The 18,580-nt window shown below is 34.2% G+C and overlaps 1 protein-coding gene across 3 annotated transcripts in view; it reads right to left on the minus strand.

Moving 5' to 3' along the window:
* The window catches only part of LOC128159449 (protein MON2 homolog), a 556,747-nt gene that overhangs the window by 46,008 nt on the left and 492,159 nt on the right, over positions 1 to 18,580 (minus strand). For all 3 annotated transcript variants that reach the window (XM_052822554.1, XM_052822556.1, XM_052822553.1), the window contains 7 exons: positions 8,448 to 8,558; positions 8,062 to 8,237; positions 6,976 to 7,138; positions 6,444 to 6,713; positions 5,897 to 6,095; positions 3,618 to 4,204; positions 3,190 to 3,333 (listed from right to left, as the gene is read on the minus strand). In XM_052822554.1, coding sequence (XP_052678514.1) covers positions 3,190 to 3,333; positions 3,618 to 4,204; positions 5,897 to 6,095; positions 6,444 to 6,713; positions 6,976 to 7,138; positions 8,062 to 8,237; positions 8,448 to 8,558 — 1,650 coding nt within the window. The remainder of the gene's footprint in view (positions 1 to 3,189; positions 3,334 to 3,617; positions 4,205 to 5,896; positions 6,096 to 6,443; positions 6,714 to 6,975; positions 7,139 to 8,061; positions 8,238 to 8,447; positions 8,559 to 18,580) is intronic.

Raw genomic sequence — 18,580 nt, forward strand, 5'->3', positions numbered from 1 at the left:
AATTCAATACAGCAGAAAACATTTCAGTGTAATGGCCAGTCTTTAGAAAACTTGATGGCCTTGACCATGCATCTTTATACTTCATTGTCCTCCTTAAGAAAACAAACTCGAGACAAATATATAGGAATTTTCAAAATGCTGTATTCTAGGTTATTTTTCTCCCCATTTTATTTTCGCCCTTCTACACTTGCAAATTTCAAAGCTGAAATATATCATTGATTTGTTCATTAGTAAATAATAGTCAATATATGAAATAATCATATTTATAATTCTAAGAAAGATTTTTTTCAAATTCAAGATCTTTAATTTGTTTGGGTGCATACATGTATAATGATGTAACTATTCATGAAGTCACTGCATTGAAAGTAAAATAACTCGTTACATCATTGACAACAATATACTGGTGACATTGGATAGCTTCAAGGGACCTTAGTAATTTAAAAGAACAGTTCTATTGAAGGATCAAGAGAAGGGGTACCTGCAGAGCTTGTAAGTCAAATAAAAACTGGAAATATTTTGTCCAACTGATAGTAAAAATTTATTATAAATGTGTATAACATTGTTGCCCAAAGTTCGTGTTTACAGTTTTCATGTAACTCGCTCACAGACTTCGTTTAAACATTAATCTCAGAACTTGCATTATCTTGAGTATATAAATTATTAATCAGCTCCTATATCATCTTTACAATAGGCCTTCAAATTAAGATGACACATTCGAAATAAATAGGAATTTTCAAGGAGTTTTACAGTATCAAAAATCAGTGTCATGCTAAAGGCAGGGTGTTGTAAAAATTAACCAATTAATGCTAATTAATTAATCACACTTGTATAAATCAACCAATTCACCCTTGTAAAGAAACATGGGAGTTGTGTCACCTATAACAGTAAACTGCCAAAAAACCCAGTCACGCTAGCCCCGGGCATTTACCAGGTATATAGCTACCCTGGCAATGTCCTCATGAAGTTAATTATATGCTTGATTGATGACTTTTATACCAGTAATCAGCCAACGCTTTCAGATACCAAGAGTAAAAAACAATGATCAAATGTATATAAGCGTACCCCAATTTTACTATGAGAGATCAAGAATTTTAAAAGAGCCAAATATTTTTTGAATGATACAATTTTTAGCGATTTGAAGGAGCTTGGCTGGTATAATGCCTACTGATGACGTTCATTACAAAGAAAAGATGACAACCTGATTTGAAATATTCGTTCAGTTGGAAAGAGATTGTCTATTTCTCTTTCAAAACGTTACATTTAAACTTCTCTTGTATATATTACAATAGAATCTGATCATTTCTTCAGACAAAATTACACATCTCTTGAATCTAGTTCTTTGCCAAGTTAAAATTAAAAGAGAAAAAAAGAGAAATTAATCAGATCGTGACTTCTGTCTAAGAGATCAATAACTGTAAATTCCTCGTTGCAACGCAAGGAATAAATATCCAAATAAAAGCACTTCAATATAAATCCATACTATCTTAGGTTGCTTTCACTAAAGTTACAACTTTTCAGGGCATATTATTAATTTTATTTAGAAGAAGATTTTAAAGATTTGTCTCTAATATATATCCTTATGTAAAAAATTTACCCACCATTGTGGACCTATCCCCTGGGGTCTTGATTTTCACCAGTGCTATGTTTCTACACTACCTGAGCATGCTTCCGCACAAATTTCAGCTTTTCTAGCCAATTGGTTTCAAAAAAATAATTTTAAAAACTTTTCTCTATACAGTAAAACACGGTTATTGCGAACACGCTTATAATGAATTTACGCTAACAGCGAAGTGAATTTCATTCCCCAAGTCTCTATTTCATGTTGTAAACTTGACGAATATAACGAATTACGCTTATAACGAAGTTAACTTATCCATCCCTGGGACTTCGTTATAAGCGTGTTTTACTGTATATCTCCCTTTGTAAATATTTGCCCCCCAATGTGTCCCCACCCTACCCCTGGAGACCATGATTTAAACAAAATTAAATCTACCCTTCCTGCTGAGGATGCTTCTACACAAGTCAAAGCTTTTCTAGCTGATCAGTTTCTAATAAGATTTAAGATTTTTCTCAATAAATTTGAGCCCCCCTCACTCATTATGGCCCCACCTATCCCCACGGATCACGATTTGAACAAAATTGAATCTACTTTACCTGAGAATGCTTCCCCACAAGTTTCAGCTTTTCTGGCAGAGAAGAAGATTTTTAGACTTTTCTCTATATATTCCTATGTAAAAGTTTGACCCTCATTGTGGCCCCACCCTATCTCCTGGGATCATAATTTTAACAAACTTGAATCTACCCTATCTGAAGATAATTCCATAAGTTACAGCTATTCTGGCCAATCGGTTTCTGAGAAGAATTTTTTTCAAAAATACCAACAAATTTTCAATAACTTCTAATTATTCCCCTTGAAAGAGGGTGTAGCCCTTCATTTTAATAAATTTGAATCCTCTTCACCAAATGATGCCTTGTGCCAAAGGACTATATTTGGTATGGTCAAATATCTGTCTCCAATTTTAACCAATAAATAGTGTCGTATGAAAATCAAATCTTCATAAATCATTGTACAGAGGGTGCCTATCACTTTAATCTTGATTTTAGTCATCATTGCTCAGTCGCTGTTTATCTATGACGTCACCTAAATGACCAAAGTCCTGAACTTTTGCAAATAAATGAAAATATTGTCATTTTTCCTTTATATTTTGCATTCGTAAGTATAGAGCGCAGGTCTGCTCAAGTAGGATTTTAAGATATAATTTTCTTTAAATAAATATCCAAATCATACTAAAAAGTGGTACTTGAGCAAGCCTGCGCTCAATGTTTCCCAGTTGAAAAACCCTTGGAAAACACCCATATCTTGCTACAAAACATCAATTTATCAAAATATGATTATCTTCATGACGTCAATTTTACATGATGACATCACTGTGGAGACAACCTTTTACACACATATTTCCGATATGATTTCAACTATCTCCTACCTTATTTTCAAAGCTTTTTAAAAAACTTTCACTTTGGGGGCAAAAAATGCATAATACCGCACATAGTCCTTTGGTTGAAATTGGACCTGTGATTCTGGAGAAGATGCCGAAAATACAAAAATTTTACAAAGAGACAGACAGACTGACCCCGGACAAAAATTGATTGGAAGAGTGTAAGAATGGCCCTATGGGGTGAGACACAGACCTGTGGACCTTTAACAGCCCCAAAGGCTTTTGCCTCCAGCTGTCCAAACTTTGGGACCTGGACTCCGAACTCAACGAAGGTCAGCAGTTGGTCAAAGATGTCTGGATACATAGACTGCATGGACTCTGGTCCAGACTGTACAGCCTGTAAAGAAATCACAGCCAATGTGTGAAAAGCTTGTAAAGAAATTAACCAATGAATAAACAGTATAAAGAACAAATAGCCAATGAATGAATAGATTGTAAAGAAATTATCCAATGAATGAACTGTCTGTAATGAACAAATAGCCAATGAGTAAATAGCTTGTTAAAAAAATTCACCAATGAATGAACTGTTAAAGAACAAATAGCCAATGAGTGAACAGCTTGTCAAGAAATCAACCAATTATTGGTACATACAATAACACTGACATACTGATGCTAATATACCTTTATGAGAACCTCCATTGCAGCAAGTGAAGCCTCTTGTAGGGGCGTTGTGGTGACGTCGGGGAAAGATGGGATAATGAAAGGTGACGCGTCGCCATGGACAGGAACACAGAGGGCGGTTTTCAGTACTGATGACAACTTCTGTAAATCGGCTGCCACAAAACGGGTCTTGATGTGTTCAAACAGAGGCGGAAAAGTCTGAATCAGGGCTGTCAGAAAGGCCTGGGAGGGAACATACACCCCTCGGTCAGGTGCCTTACCCCCGGGGGAAGGGGGCGGCTTGGTGGCACTGGTTCCAATGTTTAACCACACTTTCCATGCAGCTGTCCATAGGGCAAGGTCGAGGTCACTATCTTCACTTGATGACCTTGGCAATGCCTTGCTAGTGTCCTCTGACCTTGACATCACAACCTCAGAAGGAGGCTTCATCAAGGTCAACAGATCATCTGACTTGTCCTTTGGGTCACCGCTCATCTGTAGAATTTCCTGGAAAGACTTCAGTGCAGCCAGAGAGACTTCTGCGTTATTGCACATCGCGTTTGTTTCTATATACTCTAACAGTAGGGACCAGGCCCGAGGAAAATCACCTAGCAAAAAAACAATAGAGTCAAGTCATTATTGCATTTAGGAGCAGGCCCTGGGAAAATCACTTAGCAATCAGACAAAAGAATTAATTTATTAATACAATCAAGAAAAATTTCTCTTGAATGTAGGTTTTGTGTTATGCAACCTGGTTTTTTTTTCAAAGAGTTAATAATTTCTTTCTGCTGCTCAGTCTCTCAATGTATATAATTCTGTTTACTTGTTTTTTATCAATTTTATTTCTGTATTTACACACTATTTGATTGACTGAAAAATTGAAATCATATTGTATAAAGAATGTTGCCCATAAGTCGCAAAAAATCAAAAATATACCAATCTATGTAACTGCTATTCAACTCTACTTATTTGATGCCATAATGAAATATTGTACTCTCCAACAATCAACCACACAAACACTTGATACTGAAAAAAAAATAATCTAACATTTTCAAAGACAATGCCCAGCTGATTGTTAAAATTTCTGTTAAGCAAGTTTCATTACATCATGTTCCCTGTGTGTGCAATGACCCCCCCCCCCCCCCCACCCCCACCCCTGCCCCAACAGATCAGTGAGAGGGCCCCTTGTCACTGTTCTAAATACTCAGTTGTTTTATACATTTATGTATACTTCAGTACATGGCTCTGCCTAAGGCAGCTGGTTGCTGAACTTTGACCCTATGTCTACTGATTTATGTATCTGTATAATTAATATTAACTGTATAAGATCAGCATACCCAAATCTATGTTCATAAACTCATTTAAATTCTAACACATTCAAATAATATCCAATCATTTCATTATCACTCTTTAGCATAATTCAATTTTAGTACATGTACTAGTATATCATAGTGTAGCATAGTACTGTTAGTACTGAACTGTGTTAATTACTGTAAATAATCTTGGGACTAAATCTTGAAAGAGCTAGCAGAAAAAACTTGGTACATTAGTATTAAATCTAATAATTGAAAAGGGTATACAAATGATGTGGTGAAAAGGGTACTCTTTTCTGTACATACTTAACATTTTGACACAACATAATTAACTACTGACTGAGTGAATCTGTTTTTTTTACTACAAATAATTTGACTGATGCCAAGAAGTAATATTTTTAGCAATGCAAAGTGTATTAAGAGCCGTTCAACTCTGCTCAACTCAGCACAGACTACAAAACTTAGAAGAGCTCACTTGTGGTCTCAGTCTCACTTCTTTTTGGAAAAATGAGATCAAGATCAAAAGCGAGTTTTATGCCTCCATCATCCATATGATAACTCGTCATCAAAGAAAAATAACTCTTGCCTACATGCTTTTAATCTCTTGGCTGTACCCAAAGGGAGACTACTTTGACAAACTTTATGATACGTAAATGTATAACATTTGGCTGTGTATTCTTCTTCACAGTTTTAGTGAAAAGTAGCTTCTGCTAAATCGAGAACATCCCTAAATGCCATTCATGTATGTATAAGAACAGATGCATCCAGAAATACGCTAATTCAAATCCATGCTAACCTGTTGAAAAATCAATTTCCATCAAATATCATACATCGTCATGCCAAATATAATACATTTACAGAATACAATAAAAAAAATCAGTATCTAAAACATGTATAATTTGCAACAGGACTGAGATACCAATATACTGATTCAACAATATCCAAAACCTGCGACAGTACTGATGTCTTTAACAACTGTTGCTTTACCGATGGTCTGTAAAACTTTCCTCTTGGCATTGAAGGTGCGAGCGACCCCGGCCAGTGAGAGAACACAGGTCTCGGCCCACTGCTTCTCAGCTGTATCCCGCGAGTGGTGGATTAAAATGTTGCCAGTGGCGGCCTCGTCTTTGACATTGGAGGCGGTGCTGGATAATTTCTGTACATTCTCCAGTAGTGGAAACAGCACCTGCCAATGAAACGAGACATAATGAAAAATAAAGGTCAAACAAATGAGACGAAATGATCCAGCAAATAAATTCAACCCTTAAGCCTTCTTTCTCTGTAAATTTTGCAACTATTCCCTCCCTAGTTGAAATCACAATTTTTGAAGGCTTTCATTTAAAGTTTTAAAAAATTAAAAAGTAAACATGCAAACATAAGAAGTTTGACCCAGATCACTAAAACTAAGATTTTTTTACTTGTCATTCTTGCACCGACACAAAATATTTACTTCTTTAAATGAAATTTGATGAAAGTAAATCATCACAAAACTCTGCTGTACATGTGGTGACCTTGACCCAATTCTTTCACTGACCTGCCAGACCACCTTCTTCCAGGTGTTGGTCTGAAGGAGCCCGCCGTGAGCACTGATGGTGGAGAACAGTGTCTGTCCGGCCGACTTCCTGACCGCCGGTCTCTGGTCCACACACAGCTCACCCTGCTTGACGTACAGACTCATCCACAGGGCATCGAACGGAGGCACCTCACCCCCAGGGACATCACTCCCTGGCTCCCGTGACTGGGCAGCTGCCAACTCGCTCTCGATTCGTTGTCGATTTTGGTAGAAAAAATCAGAAATGTTCCACTGTAAAGACAATTATCCCACTATAAACATATTTATTTTCAAACTGGTCGAAAAAAAATTTCACTGTAAAAAGAAATGCTTCATTGTTTCAAGAATGAAAATATTTGGCTGTAACGGACCCCTGCAACTTTAGTCAGGAGCTCTATTATTGAGCTACCTAGGCCAATACCTAGTGTCCATACTAGCCCCCACTACTATAACTGTAAAATCTTTAACATTAATTTAGTTATTCAGACATTCCAAAGATTAATTTTATCAGTACCAGAAGTCCAATGGCTGTGAGACTTATGTTAAGTTCCCGGTTCTGGAGACCGAATTTTGCTGCCACCTCTACACAGTTTTGTAAGTAAACACAAGGAATGATGGGAAGGTAATCCGTAACAACCAACTGCAGACTCTGAAAGGCCGTCTGAATTAGCTTCTCCCTGAAATAAAAATCGGACAATAACAGCCACCTGCTATGTAGATACCTAAACTAAAATATGTAATGAAAAAGTTATATAACAATGCAGGTACACTAACTCAATAGCAATTCAAGGTTGATCTTTAGTAATACATAAACTCCCAACAAAAAGATCATTTTATATTACCTTCATATATATGAATAATATTAAATATTTGAGTAAGTTTGTGACAATTCCAAACTGTTGGTTCTTGGGCTCAGTAACTGACCTTTGGTCAAACAAATGTTCTACTGTGACACGTGCGGCACTTTTTTATAACCAATTATCCCAGCCAATTATAAATTGAATTTGTTTGTGTCCTACCTACCACTTAAAATTTTTGAGTTCCTTAAATATGATCCCGTGGAAACCCCATGAAACTTTGACAAACCTTTGCCATCCATGATTGCCAACAGTGAGTAGTGCTTGCTACATTTTATCTTGTTCCCGTATTGTGAGTCCACCTATAACCCCCAGTATTAGGGGCCAGCTAGTTTCTATCTTACCCCTGGTCATTGTTGAGTACCCCTATGACCCCCAGTATTAGGGGCTAGCTTAGCTGCAATAATGTAGCCCTCTCCCAATTTTTTTTTTTTTGGGGGGGGGGGGGGGGGAGAGGATTCCATCTTACCCCTGGTCATTGTTGGTTACCCCTATGACCCCAAGTATTAGGAGCCAGCTTGTTTCTATCTTACCCCTGGTAATTGTTGAGTGCCCCTTTGACCCCCCCCCCCCCCCCCCCCCCCCGTCTATAGGGCTAGCTGATCTTTATCTTACCCCTGGTCGTTGTTGAGTGCCCCTATGACCCCAGTATTAGGGGCCAGCTAGTTTCTATCTTACCCCTGATCATTGTTGAGTGCCCCTATGACCCCCCTGTCTATAGGGCTAGCTAGTTTTTATCTTACCCCTGGTCGTTGTTGAGTGCCCCTATGACCCCCAGTATGAGGGGCCAGCCATGCACCAGTTTGTCCCCATTGTTGTGGAGGACCTGAAGGACACACTCTAGCTGTCTCTGTCTGATGTCAGCCTGGGGTATGTAGGACAGCTCCTGCAGGGGCCCCAGAATCATCGACTGTAGCTTCTACAAACAGAAATCACCTCGAGTCATCGACTGTAGCTTCCACACAAAGAATACATTGATAATTATCAACAATTGCTTCTACAAATAGATCATTTAAAATCATTGAGGTGTATCTATATATGACAATTTACCACATTTTGATGAAGTTTTGCAATGTATATGACAACTTATCACATTTTAATGGAGTTTTGTGGTGTTTCAACAACTTACCACGTTTTGATGGAGCTCGGTGTCGTATTTGTGACTGAGGGCAGCCTTCACCATTGTGGTCACAGCCTCTGCCCCCCAGCACCGCATGCCCTGGTGTGGGTGTTGACACACCTGGAAGTTCAAAGGTCAAAGGTGTGAGAAAATTACAAGGTTAAACATCAAAGCACTTTTTACATGCACCACTGGAATTTAAGACTATTACCAGTAGTAACAATATGAATTCTACAAAGAAATCAATTCATTGAATGAGGGCTCTTTAAATACCCTTACTTTTGGTTTGTTTGTTTGTTTTTTTTATAAATCTACCTTCTATTATTCTATCTCCATTGCATGTAAATAGTTTTACAATGAAAATAGAATAACATTTGGTCAAGATATATCTTTGAGATAATAAAAAAGAATAGAGTTGAAGATCAACACTACGCTGTTTTATTTTCATTTTGGAGGTTGGAAATGCTCACACATGAGATGACACAAACAGACAGACCCCATACAGTAAACTTAGTACATTTGGCTGTGTATTTTATTTAGCGTTTTTGGCAAAATGCAGCTTCTGCTAAATCAAGTACACCACCAAATGTTACGCGTAAATATGAATGAACATATAGGTTTAGACATGTCATAAATCAGACCTATGCTAACTTCCTGAAATATAAAACTGTAATAAAATCAAACGGTTCTCATTGGTTTACAGTAAAGGTATTGTACATCATGTAACAGCTGCATCTCATAGCAACACACCTATAACACAAACAGAAATTGTTAATATACACAGCAGATTTATCAACTTATATTTCATTTCATCCGAAAAATTTAAATACCTATAATTGTAAAAATTATGTTTAAAAAAAATTAGTATAATGTCACTGTAATATTCAATGATATCTAAAAAGAAAGAAACAAGATTGATTTACCCATTATATGTTATGAATAACTTTAATGACATCCTCTTATACATCAATAAGGTAGAGATTTTAACTGCATGATAGTTCCTTTTTACCTTGGTCTAGTGGAAAGAAGAGGCAGATTTTCATTTTTTGAGGCATACATGTATACTGAAGATTCTCTGCATCTGCAAGATAACACATAACAAATGAGAACAATTCTTTAAAAACAGCTGAGTTTAAATATTCCACACTGAGTTCAATTTGGAATCAATAAATGGTGCATTAAATGAGTCAAGTTTCAGTCAAGTCAAATACAAAATATGTAAGCTATTACTTTGTACGAACAGTTAAATTAACAGCCTGGGGCATTTAAATTGCAATTTTTAGTATTAATTTTTTTTATAGACAAATCATAATTTATTAGAGTTTTTATACCGTCAAAATGTATAAATGTCTTGCTATCTATAATCAACATAAAATAATAAAAAAAACAAACATTTCTAAAGTTCATAATTCCAATCTAAGAGAATCAAGCAAGTATAAAAAACCATATACATAACAAGAAGGAAAGAAAAAACCCCACCAAACAGAAACCTGTAGCATAATGAATGTCAGTCATTGTCTCTGAGATGAGTTACTATAGGATACCTTATAATTAAGTGATACCTGATATGTTATATTTAATATATACCTGATCAGTTCTCTTCTGGCAGCTGCATCTTGACTAAATCATCCAAACTATAGACCTTCATCAGAAATATAACCTCATCAAGAATGTACCTTAAATCATTAGCTGCTAGCTCACACTGAATGATTCAGGAGCTGCCACCATGTTTGATGAAAAGGGGATTCTGGGAAAAAAATGGGGAAATTGTGTGCTCCTTATGTTGGAGTTGCTTTCCTTGCTATACACATCAACCTGAGCCCACCCATCAGTATTGGCTGGTTACAGCACCATCTGTAGTATGAATAGAGGGATGAGCATATAAACAATGGAAATACATTGCTGGACCAGGAATCGAACCCGAGACCACTCCAACTCTAATCACGAGCTCTACCACTGAGCTACCCAGGCACAAATCCATCCATGGTCCAATATAGCCCCCATTACTACCTTACTTATACTCAATGGGGAAATCAGGGGGCATTTTAATCTTTTGTGAGACTACTAAAGTATGCTGCTAATCTAATAAGCATAAGTTACTTAAGCTTCTGTTATTGCAACAATTATGAATGACTCCACATAAGAAATGATAATAAAGTTAATTAACTATCACTGGGTAACCCAAATCAAATTATAGCTTGAGAAGATAAAATGCAGGTATTTCTTTTTGTTAATAAGCGTCAACAAATTAATTCATCAATGTACTAGAAAATAAAGAAATTTATATTTCTTAATTTATCCTTTTGGTGAATGATCGAATCATTCAGCATTTAGCATATTAGATTTTAAATTTATCCTCAATTAGACACCATATTGTAAACCTGTAACTTTCTTTGATATTTAAGGAGAAAATATAAGACATCGTCACAAAATGGCTGACCTAGCTCTGATTGAAACGACATTTTTTTTTTATTAAAAGGATTTTATCAGTGGTGATAATTAACTAATTCCATAGCCGAGTGGATAAGGTGTCGGGCTTGTGATCTGTACATCCCCAGTCTTGATACTTCAAAGTATTTCTTCCCCCATGGACTTTGAGCTATCAAGAGTTACCTGTATACATGTTTTCTTTCACCAGACTATAATTATTGCTAATTGAGGCTTAAGATAAAAATAAATTACTTCAATACCTTTGATAATCGGATTGTGAATTGAAAAAAATTTAATCAAAATAAATTCATTCTAACTATTTTATTAAATGATAGTGCAAACTTTTTAAACTAGCTGTAAAGGAATTCATTATAAAGGTGTTTTTCGTTATTATTCACCTCTACGGAACTCAAAATCAGTTCGCTTTATTCGTATTTTATTTTGTTTTCCCTTGGACTGAAATGTCACATTTTCATTGGTTTTAACATAGCACGTGATTGCCTCATATATCTCTATATTTGTTCTATGAGAATTAATATTAGGCAATATGGCCGTCATTGGTCAACGCTTCGCTTACTCATTTCGACATTTCATAGTATTTAATATACATAAACCGCATGTCGTAAGTTCTTAAAGTATTTGGAGTAGTCGCCCTTTGAAATTCTTTAAAATTAGAGTAGTTGCCCTTAGAATATTGACGTCACATTGTTTTGTCTGGAGCAGAACAAAATGGCAGCGTCGAAATTTGCTCAAATCTCTGCAGAGAAAAGGGAGAAAACATTTAAAATTGAATAGCAACAAAACATTGTAGGTAAACATGGGTGAAGCAAAGATTTTTAAAAAGTATTGAAAGGTGAGATTGAAAATTTTGAAGAGTTTAAATGAGTTAAATTGGACGAGATGTTAGGCATCTTGTACATGACTGTGCCATGATCATCGCTATTTGTGAATAAATATGTCGCTAAATAGTCCTCGGGAAAACAAAACACTTATTAGGTTAGTTACTGACTCACTACGGAAATATATTGGGTTGATCAATCTCATAGACGGCTCGGCTTCGCCTCGCCATCTATGAGATTGATCAACCCAATATATTTCCGTAGTGAGTCAGTAACTAACCTAATAAGTAATAATATTCGAATTTGTTATAACCGTCAAATTTTGCAAAGATTTGTTAAGAATTTTAACGTGGACTCAAAAAAACTATGCCTTATCCGAGAATTTGCTATATACGTGTTCGTCCTAAACGAGTTTTACTGTATTTAGATAATAAATTAAAGGAAAAGTTAGTTAAATTACATAAAACCCTCCGAATCATTTTCTGTCATAAATATAAAAATTCTAACTTTGCATGTTCAAAATTATTCATCAATGAGAATTATGGCAATTTTTTTTTCAAAACAAGGGAAATAGGCAATTGTTTCCTAAAAAAACCCAATAAAATAGAAGAAGATAAACGCATTAAATGTACAATGCTCTAATGGTCTGAAACTGTGGGTAATCTTTTTCTTAAAACACAGTCATTTAGGTATTCATCTAATTCAATTTACCCGATACTTTAATTGTTTGCATTATTTATCCATTTAGCTGGCCTGTTTCGGTCGGTTATGATTTCGGTAAGGACGAATTATAGTTTCAGATTCCTAATCACTAAGCCCATTTGATCATTTTATTCAAACATTATCTCTAATGACAAAAATCTATGCCATTTACTGCGGGAATCCTCGCATCATATAATATTCTACACCCACGGACTTTAAAAGCCTTAACATACCGGGACTTCTAAATGATTTGAATATTACACAAGATCCTATCAGATGCACATCTCGTATAGAGTTAACGTGTTTTCTATGAACACAATGATCTCATAAAAACAACGATATTGAATAATTAACACACCTGTCCAATAAATTTGAATGAAACTAGGTTAGGAAGGAAACATTAAGAACTAGTATGATAATCTGACAATGAAATTTAATCTGTGTGTACGAAATACATGTACAATGAGCTTAACATGAGGTTATAAAATCATGTTATATATAGATAGGGTTATTTCGGTTTCAAGCTATTTTTGCCAAATCTCATTTTGTCATTTGAAAAAATTTCACCATCACAGATCGCGGAGCTTTGCTGAAAAAGTTGTCCATTATAGCCCTATTTTGAATTCATGCATGTCAATGGGGTCATATGAGGTGAAACGGATATAAAGCAGGGGGCAAAAATGTCCCTCTTTCTGGTATTCAACATTTATCAGACACCCATCACATTTTCGGGATTCAATAAAAAGATGCATGAAAATAGCTGGGACAAAATTCAAACAAGAAAATAATTTTGTAATTATATTATTTTTTACATTGCATATCTTCAATATGGATAGAATATTTTATCTAAATCATTAAGTTAACATATAATTATCAAAGAACTAATTACCGTAAATTTATTACATTTGTCTGTGGAATCTATTTAATAGCTTTTTTGGCAAAAAACGGGGTCGCTAAATCAAGTACATCGTCAAATGACTAATATATACATAGATATTAAATAGGTACATCCAGAAATGCGCCAAATCCAATCCCATTATCTTGTGGAAAAATCATTTTTCGCCAAATACCGCACAAGCGAAATATAACATGTATACTGAGTAATTCACTCATACAATAAATTTTCTTTATTTACCTTCATCTAGTTTTCTTAATTGTGACTGTGATGTTGTAACAACACTATAAAACTACGATATATTGTGGTCATTTTTCATGGAGCGAAGCTGATTCTTTAAGGTTGTATGGGACATCCGTGGATATTAATGTGGATTTATAGTACATTATAATTCTAATACTAACTTTCACTGGACAGGTTTAGAATTTTCAAATTTATGATATTTAACTGAAAAATAGGTTTTAAAATTTTTTAAATCCCTTGCGAGATTCAATCCCATGATTAACAGATTAGTAGTGAACCCTCTAACCCACTGCGCCACACTGTTAGCTAGCAATTGTTGTAAAGAAACTATAAATAAAATTACACTCAATTTCAATGTTTATTTCAATAAATAATACGTCAAACATTGAGGTGTCCCATACCACCTTAACATCCAGTAATATGGTTAAGAAACCAGATATATTTTACTATACCTTGGTCAGACAACTGGTCAAAAATAATTACAGTCAAACTTCGTTATATCTCAAACTAAAAAAATAAGTGGTTGGGACTTACAAATCACTTAGACAGTCATATTTCTCCATAGTATTCAAGATATCAGTGTTCAAGATATTCAACTGTAAATGAATAAATAAATTTTAAAAAATTGTGTCAGTTTGCTGTCAATACTTAATTAAACTTTTACTTTCATTAAACATGGCCCAAAAAATATTAATAAATTGTTTCAGTTAGCTATCATTGCTTGGTCAAACTTATACCCTCATTAAATGAGAGAGTTACTGCTATTACACAGAGGGGAATCCCTTCACGGTGCCAATCTATCTCATGATAGCACCAATTTGAATCTGACCAAGGGCAGAAACCACAGCAATAAAACACAATCTAAAACTCTACAGTGGGAAACCTAAAGACTCAATTGCATACCTCCTGATGTTCATTAACAGACAATTGCGAGGCATGTTTTCCTCCCTGGCAGTTTTAAAAAGCTTCAGAATCTGTCGGCAAAAAATTTGATTTCTTTCTTCAGGTGACAATCAAATTTGAAGGAAGGAAAAAAGGAAATGATGGCCCCTAGGGATTATGGGAATTTCTCATTAGTATATTTGTTCTTAATGAAAAGAAAATGAAGAAATGATATGGTTAATGAGACTGACAATACATACGAGGGGTCTCCCCCCAGAAAGATAATGTCTTCATTTGCAACTGAATATTGCTGCTAAATTGTTACATAGCACTAGCAAAGAATTTGCACCAAAAGGGTCAAATATGTTGATGGTCATTATCCTACATTAAAATAAGATTCTAACAAAATTAAAGCATGCAAATAAAAAAAAAAATAACTAGTTAACTTAATTTAGGGAATATCTAAAAGATACCCTAGTACCAATGAAAAATGCCTATATTATGGCTTAATGCAATTTTGCCAAATCCAATGAAGTTTATACTGATAAAATATGTTTAAATTTATCAGATCAAACTCAATGGTACAATGATTTCCAAAGGCAATATATATACTTATATATGCCCCAGCAGGACCTCAGAGTCTTACATAATTGTCATGTTGATGATCAATTAGTGGGACCTTGACCTTGGTCAATGACATCAGATCAAGGTCATGACATACTTTCAGGTCATGAGCAATATCAATGTCTAGAACTTTTTTTGTCTTCAACAAAAAGTAAGGGCTTTTTGATAGCCCTAGTTTCCTTTTTTTTTAAATGTCTAAAAAATTTTGTCTAATCTATTTCCAAATTGTCTGAACACAGTGGTATAACCAGTTGCTTAAATAAGAATTCAGGGGTAGTGCAGTGTGAAAAGAAAGAAAACTCTAGAACTTAACAAGTAGCTACACATATAATTTCCAGAAGAATATTTTCAAAAAAATCATTTCAAAGTAAGTATTCATTCCTTGGACGCAAAACGTGGTATGCTAAGAGTATTTGTGCTCTACATTCTTAGAGCAAAGCGAGATAACTCTTCTAAAAAATAATTTTGAAATTTAAACAAGTTATGATCTTTAGGCCCTTCAAACCCCTATAAGGAGTCAAAAAGTGGCCCCTCGGACCAATATTTAAATATTGTTCTCTTTATTCTGAACTATTAACCGAAATGATTTTGAAAATCGGATGAAAAATAAAAAAGATACAGCTAAAGGACTGTTTTCAACTTTGACCCCTCTAGATCCCTTATTTTTCAAAATTTTAATCCCAAAACCTTTTCCGGTCTCTGTATTTGGTCCTTCATTATAAAAATTAAATATAAAGATATTTACTTGAAAACTGTTTGAGAAAACATGGCACGCGTGAATTCAGTTTAACATAGACGATTTTTAATCAACTTATAAAACCGGAAGTTCTCAATGGTTTCAAACGAAACTTTAAATATATGATAATTATGACAGTTTTAACATTTCCCAATCCTCATTTAACAAATTTGGTGGTTATTTCAATTTTTACTTTTTTCATCCCCCCTTTTTTCATACTTTGAAGTCTAATATCTCGAAAACAGCAAGAGATAGAAAAAAGTTGTCGCTTACAATTTTGTATATCAAACTATGAAGTATCTAAATCCAAAATTTCATAGTTTATAATTAAAAAATAAAATAGATACAAAGGTCCTTTTAATATTTTGTTTTTTACATGTGTTAACCGGAAGTATATAGACCGGAAGTCCAAAAAGGGACATACGGGAGAACTAAACAATTGCTAAAAGAATCTAATATTAAATTTTTATTTTTCGGTTCCGTTTTCAAAAAATCGCTGACGAAACTTTGTCGAAAAGAATAATAATAATAAAACAGAACGAAAACAATAGGTCTTTTCGACCGAAAGTCGAAAAGCCCTAATTATGTGTACATGTATCATGAAGAGAGAAACTGAAGTTGTACAGAGCTAGGAATCTACATATTATGGATATTTGTAGCTGAAGAACTAGTTTTTTGGTCAGAAAAAAAAATTAGAGGGGTAAACACACTGTCACCCATCCAATTTTTTTTCTCACCAGAGAACTACAGTTCTGCAGATAGGACATTTGCAGAGGGTTTACTTTTACAGAATTAATTTGTTTAAGAATTTCATGAAATGCAGCATTATAATCAAATACATAATATGTGTCTCAAAAACAGACAATGTGATTTACACACCTTTAATCAAAGCACAATTGAGGTTACCTTACACATGTTTTCTTTGTAATACAGGTTAAAATCAAAGTCCTGAGAGTATTCCAGGTATGCACAAATGCCCACCTGTTTACATTTGAAATACACAATGTAGCCTGAAATATCTGAATCATTAAGGTATATGTGTTGGAAATTTATCTAGCCTACTTATACAGTGTAAACTGGACTGGACATTTACGATAACAAAAGTTTATAGTTTCCCTAGGCGGGTTCTTTTGAAGTTAGTGAAAGTCAAGGTGTTTTCCCTATTATCTAAACATTACTTAATGGCAATTCAATGAAATGTTTTCCAATGTTTTAACAATATCAGAATGATTTAAATGTACCAAGAAGAGTTTGATTAAAACATTAACAAAAAGTAATGAGTAATGAATAAGAAAAATGTTAGTAACATCAACAAAGGAAGATTACTTTTTAAAATTAAGGGGAATATATTGTCTTGACCATTTTTAGACTATATGTATATTACTCTCCTTAAGAAGAACTCTGTATAAAGTTATAGGAAAACATCCAAATTTAAAAGTTAAAATTTATGGAATTTTATTCTTTACTGAATGATAGGTTATAGCTTATCAAATGATTTTTTTAAAATTAAAATGTAAGGTATATCTGGCCCTGGGGCCATAAAACTTAGTAGAGCTTACTCTTGCTCTCAGTCTGACTTTTCCACTAATATGTATTCCTTTTGTAAAAGTGAGACTTAAAACAAACGTAAGCTCGTCTATGTAAAATGACCCAAGGGCCTGATGGTTAATTTTGTTGACAACCTACTAAGCCTCCTTAAGAATGTATGCAAGGAACAAACTTTTCATTGGTGTTAAAAAAAACCCAATTAAATTAGACACCATATTTAAGGAAGTTTAGGATACCATATATCCAGTATTTTTCGCGATGATCTAATTTTCGCTTTTTTCAGGATGTCTTTTAAAACCCAAATTATTGAATAAGCAGAAATTATATTCTGTATTATTTTCTAAAAGAAACTTTTCAAATCTCAAAAAATGACTTGTGCAAATTAAATATGCTACACATTTTTCCTATTTTTGTGACACACGAAAAAAAACCCCGGATATATTGTATGTACTAATGGTCTGCTGGATTTAGAATATATGATATAATCTTCTAGAAACTGTTAGTAATAAGTTTATCTGTATTGGTAGCTCACTGGGTAAAGCAGTTAAGGACCTCAGATGTGACGTTCCTCAGTTTAAGATAATTTTTCTTGATACTCTTTTTTATTTGCAATTTAAACCTGGGTATTACCAGGGTATTTTTATAGTTTAAATTTTTTAAATTTTTCTTTAAATAGCATGCAAAATGCAATTCAATGATTATCATAATAAAGTCATATATATATTTTAAATCAAACCCATATATCCAAATGAAGTATATTTAAAAACATGAAAAAAAATAATTTTGGTATCACGTCAGAGGAAAAATGAAAACAATGGAAGATGTGTCGCATCTGACCTTAACAAAGTAAATTTAACTGGGACCCTATATATATTAAAATCTAGAATTAACTGTGTAAAGAAATAATCAGAAGGAGAAAGAAAAAAAAAATTAGATCCATTACTTGCGTAACAAATTGCTCATATAATTAAGTACACTCTTCATTGTCAAATTCCATTTTAATAAGAAACAACTATTAAGGAAGAAAAGAAAATGTTGGCAAAATAACATAACAAAAACCCTCACAAAAATGCCAATTTGAACTTTTATTATAAACATATATATACCCAATCCTTTATCTGCACACCAGTGAATATCTCAAAGTGCTCTATACAGGCTTAAATAGACACGATCAAGTTTCTTACTGACTTAGACAATAAGAGATTTGGCATACTCTTCAACCTCTCTTGTTACTGGAGCGGCA

This window comes from Crassostrea angulata, chromosome 8 (genome assembly GCF_025612915.1).
Source record: "Crassostrea angulata isolate pt1a10 chromosome 8, ASM2561291v2, whole genome shotgun sequence".
NCBI classification, from domain to species: domain Eukaryota; kingdom Metazoa; phylum Mollusca; class Bivalvia; order Ostreida; family Ostreidae; genus Magallana; species Magallana angulata.